The sequence below is a fragment of the Cicer arietinum genome, chromosome 7 (genome assembly GCF_000331145.2).
Source record: "Cicer arietinum cultivar CDC Frontier isolate Library 1 chromosome 7, Cicar.CDCFrontier_v2.0, whole genome shotgun sequence".
Lineage (NCBI taxonomy): Eukaryota > Viridiplantae > Streptophyta > Magnoliopsida > Fabales > Fabaceae > Cicer > Cicer arietinum.
The window spans coordinates 10,332,597-10,336,929 of record NC_021166.2 but is presented as its reverse complement, the minus strand read 5'-3'; the positions used below and the strand labels follow the sequence as shown (position 1 = coordinate 10,336,929).

Genomic DNA, 4,333 nt, shown 5'->3' with positions numbered 1-4,333 from the left:
AAAGAGTGTGATCCTAAGTATACAATATAAGACTAACGAAAAGAAAAAATACATGAATGATTATTAATTTACAAGAAATTTTGAAATCGCGTGTTGTGTAAATTCAGACTAAACAAAATAAAAAAAAAGTGAATAATAAAGAAATATTGAAAGTTGAACAAAGCTTGCCTGTTTGATTGCAAGGGTAGGTTTGTGCAGCAAAACAAAAAGGAGAAGCGATATTAACACATGAGAAATCGATAATGTCATTGTGTCTTTCATGAATGATGTTTGTTTTGCAAAATAAATTTCAAGGATATGCAAACGGTATTTGCTTTCCCTTGCTTATATAACTAAGTTCTATGATTTATTTTCAAGTAAAAATTAATAAATCCTCCTGTGAGCAATTATTGTGATTTTGTAATGGAGCCAACTAAAGTGGTAAAATTCATTTTACATTTTCCGAGACACACTTTATGTTAAATAAATAAATGTATTTCGATATTTTCTTTTCGGTTTTAAGGTAAGAAATCGGGTCAAACTATTGGATAAAAAAGAAAATCAAGGTAACATCATTAATGCGATGTATTCACGTATTTCATATTAAATATTTATGCGCACAATTTTTAATAAAATAATTAATTATATTAATTTTAAGGATGAAATGAATTTTATTTATTTAAATACATTTATTAATTGGAGTTAGTAAAAAAATTTAATGAATTGAAATATAATAAAGAATATTCTATTAATGGAAAATAATAATTAATATTGTAAAATAATAAATAATTTAAAATAATAAAAAATGAAAAATTAGATAATTATTGTGAGATAGAGGAGAATTATGTATGTGTATAAATGGATTTTAATATTCTAATTCTCACGTGAAAAAATTCAATAATTTAAAATTCGGTAAGAGAATCAATGGTTAACTTAGATATTACTCAAACGATTTGACACTGGATTATATAGGCTAACTACATGGTACTTTTTTTTTTTTTGCAATAAACTACTTGCTACTTTATATGTATATGTACTTTAGATGAATTATATAGAGATCACAAAGATTAAAGTGCGGATATTTTGTCTATGTTTAGATTGGTAGCGAGGTACGATGAAAATAAATTTGGTCAATTTAAGCGTTATAAGATTAAAGATTGATTTTGTAAACATTAAAATTTGTACATATGTCATAGATTTATTTTTAAGGTTTGGTTTGACCGTTAAAAAGCATGATATGATTCACGCTAACCCGCCAAAATTGAAGACATGTTTCAATGCATATTGCTTGACTAGTAAATTTATTAAATTTTTAATCATTATATCATTAAAAATTTAGTTATTTTTTGTTATGTTTAAGATATATGGGATTGTGGTGATTAATATTTTAAAAAAGTATTTTTTATAGTACTTTATCTTTTTGTTGTAATAGTTTTTTGAAATAATTTTAAAAATAAAGCTTCAAATAAATAAAAAAAGGTGTAAATAATTTATTTTAAAATATTATTTTAAGTATTTCATTTATTAGTTACAATTTTTTTTTATGATAAAATTTTAAAAAATAATTAAAATAAAAAGCTATGTTAAGAATCTATTTTTTAAAATTATTTTTGAAATATACGTTTTTCAACACACAAAAAAGTGACTTTTATCATTTTAAAATCTCTAATAAAATATCTAAGTTATTGAATATCAATTATTTTTTTAATTGGTAACACACAAAAAAGTGACTTTTATTTTTAAGTAAGTCTCATAAAAAACATTTTAAAAATATAAATTTAAAATTACTTTTTAAAAATCTTAATCAAACAAGCATATTATAAACATATTCCTTATAAAAAAATAAGAATTTTTTAATGAGATAAATAAAATATAAATGTTTAAGCTTTTGACCCTTAAAATATTTAATTCATCTTTAGATAAAAAGTATAGATATTTATGGTAGAGATTTTTATATTATTCTAAAGGCTTAAATACATTTTTATTTCCTATTTTTTTTTTATCAAAAATAAATTTTTAGTCTCTCTATTTCTAAAACCAAGTTTTTTGTTTTTTATTTAGTATTCCACTACTTTTTATCGTGTGGCATGTGACACTTAGGTGACATTTGTAACTTGGATAAAATAATTTACATGTCATTATTTTTGTAATTTATTTTATTTATATATTAAAATATTAAATATAAAATAAATTAAATTAAATATTTTATCTAAACATTCTAAACAAAAATTAAATTATTGTTGGATAAAATAAATAAATTTTAAATTGTATTTAAATATTTAAAATTTTATTTTTAATTTATAAATAAATTCTTTTTAATATATAAATAAAATTAATTAAAACAATAACGACATGAAAAATATTTATCTGATTCACAAATGTCATCTAAATAACATATTATTAATGAGATTGCTACATCATAAAAATATTTGGATAATCGAAAAATTCAAAGAATTAGTTAATACAGAATCCAAAAATTCAATTGTAAAAATAAAATAACTAAAAAATTATTTTAGTCAAAACAAAAGATCTAAAAGTGCATTTAAATTTATAATAAAAATGTCTCTAAATTTTTTTAAAAAAATACACATTGATTTGATTTAAAACTAAGGATATAAAATTAAAAAAATAATTAAGAATAAAAAGATATAAAAATATTACAAAAATTAAAAATAAATTTTTTTAAGAATTAAAAGTTATTTAACTTTATATTAGTAATGAGGGTCTTTTTTTTCAATACCCTCTTTTTGACACAGTATACCACTTTTTCTTTTTTTCTTTTTATTTTGTTTCCTTCTCTCTCATCACTCTTCCGTTTCTCTCTGTTTCCTTTTTCTTTCCCTTTTCTCATGAACTCATTTCATCTCAACAAGACAAAAACAACTTCTTCCTTTTATCCCATATATAAATGCATTCCTCCAATATCAGCTATAACTAGAGTTTATTAAACCTCAAGTTTCATTTTTTCCTTGATCAATGTCAGACTTCACCATCGTAATCATCTTGCGGGTTATCTTCTTTGTTTCAATGCATATATATGATTAATAAACATGGAGCAAATTAATTTGAAAATTATATACAAGACCAAACAAACATATAACATTCCTCTATGCCCTCTAGACCCTTTGAAACTCCAAGAGAAACATTAAAATAATTAAGCACAAGTTGTCAATCAAATAAGAATAAAAAAATATATATATGAAGAATAAGGAAGGATGAGTGACTGGATGGATCTCTTAGGCATAGCATTTAAAAAATTGCTAAACAAATAAATTCGAACCTTATATAGCTTATATATTTTGATTTGTAAAACATAAGGGAAGAAAATATTTGACCCAATAATTGGATTCCATCTATTTCAGAAGAGAAAAGAAATTATCACATATCCTAAACAAAGTAGCACAAATAGAGATACATAATTCTCTAACAAGCAACCTACAAGACATAGCTTATTATGATTCGTTCCAAATGCGATATCTAGATGCTTAAGTCAAGATATGGGATTTTAGAGCCTGTTGTCGTAATGACTCATTGTTTGATTGGTCCAATTTACGACCCACTTTATTCAAAAGTTAACTAATAAAATAGTAATTGTTACTTGAAATGTAGTAGCAATTTTTCAACGACATCAAAGGAACCTACAATTACATTTAATGACAATATTCGACTTAAGAAGGTTGAGTGGAATCTAAATGTATAAGTCATCCGTTTGTAGTTCTAAATTGAATACAAAAATCACTAAAAGACTTCTAATTTGGAGACAACATTGCTTGATGAAAAGGTACAACACTAAATACTCTTAAACTTAAACAAGATTAATTTGGATTATATTGATTCATTCATCATTCCAATAATTTATATATGTTGTTATAATTAAAGAAAAATAACACCGAAAAAGTTCATGTCAGAATCAAGAAAGGACTCATAATCCAATTTTTAAAATTGATAGTGGAAAGTTCTACTCAATTGATACAAATTTTTTTAAGACTTAATTGCACTTTTGGTCCCCCTATTATAGGTGAAAATTGAAAGTAGCCCCCCATTTTGTTTGTCCCCAGTTTTAGTCTCCCAAATAGAATTTGATTCCAAATCATGATGAGTTGTCATTTTTTTAATGACGTGTCAATAAAAGGTGATGTGTGTGGAATAAACTCATTATTATATTATTTTTTATTAAAAAATATATTTTATATTTTTAAAAACCATTATTATAATTGTGACAATATTTTTAAAAATACAATTTAATTATTAAAATTAAGTTAAAAGAAAAAACACCTAAAATCATGAACCCTAAACAAATCAAAATCAAAAACATTTACTCATGAACCCTAAAATCATTCTGGATTTCTTCCTC

General features: G+C 22.8%; 1 protein-coding gene across 1 annotated transcript in view; it reads right to left on the bottom strand.

The window, feature by feature from the left end:
- The window catches only part of LOC101512510 (subtilisin-like protease SBT5.4), a 4,854-nt gene extending 4,574 nt beyond the window's left edge, over nt 1–280 (bottom strand). Inside the window, exons 1-2 of the mRNA XM_027330952.2 lie at nt 169–280; nt 1–32 (exon numbers count right to left, since the gene is read on the bottom strand). The exon at nt 1–32 is cut by the window's left edge and continues 120 nt beyond it. Coding sequence (XP_027186753.1) covers nt 1–32; nt 169–261 — 125 coding nt within the window. The 5' untranslated portion in view covers nt 262–280. The remainder of the gene's footprint in view (nt 33–168) is intronic.
- Between the last annotated feature and the right edge of the window lie 4,053 nt (nt 281–4,333).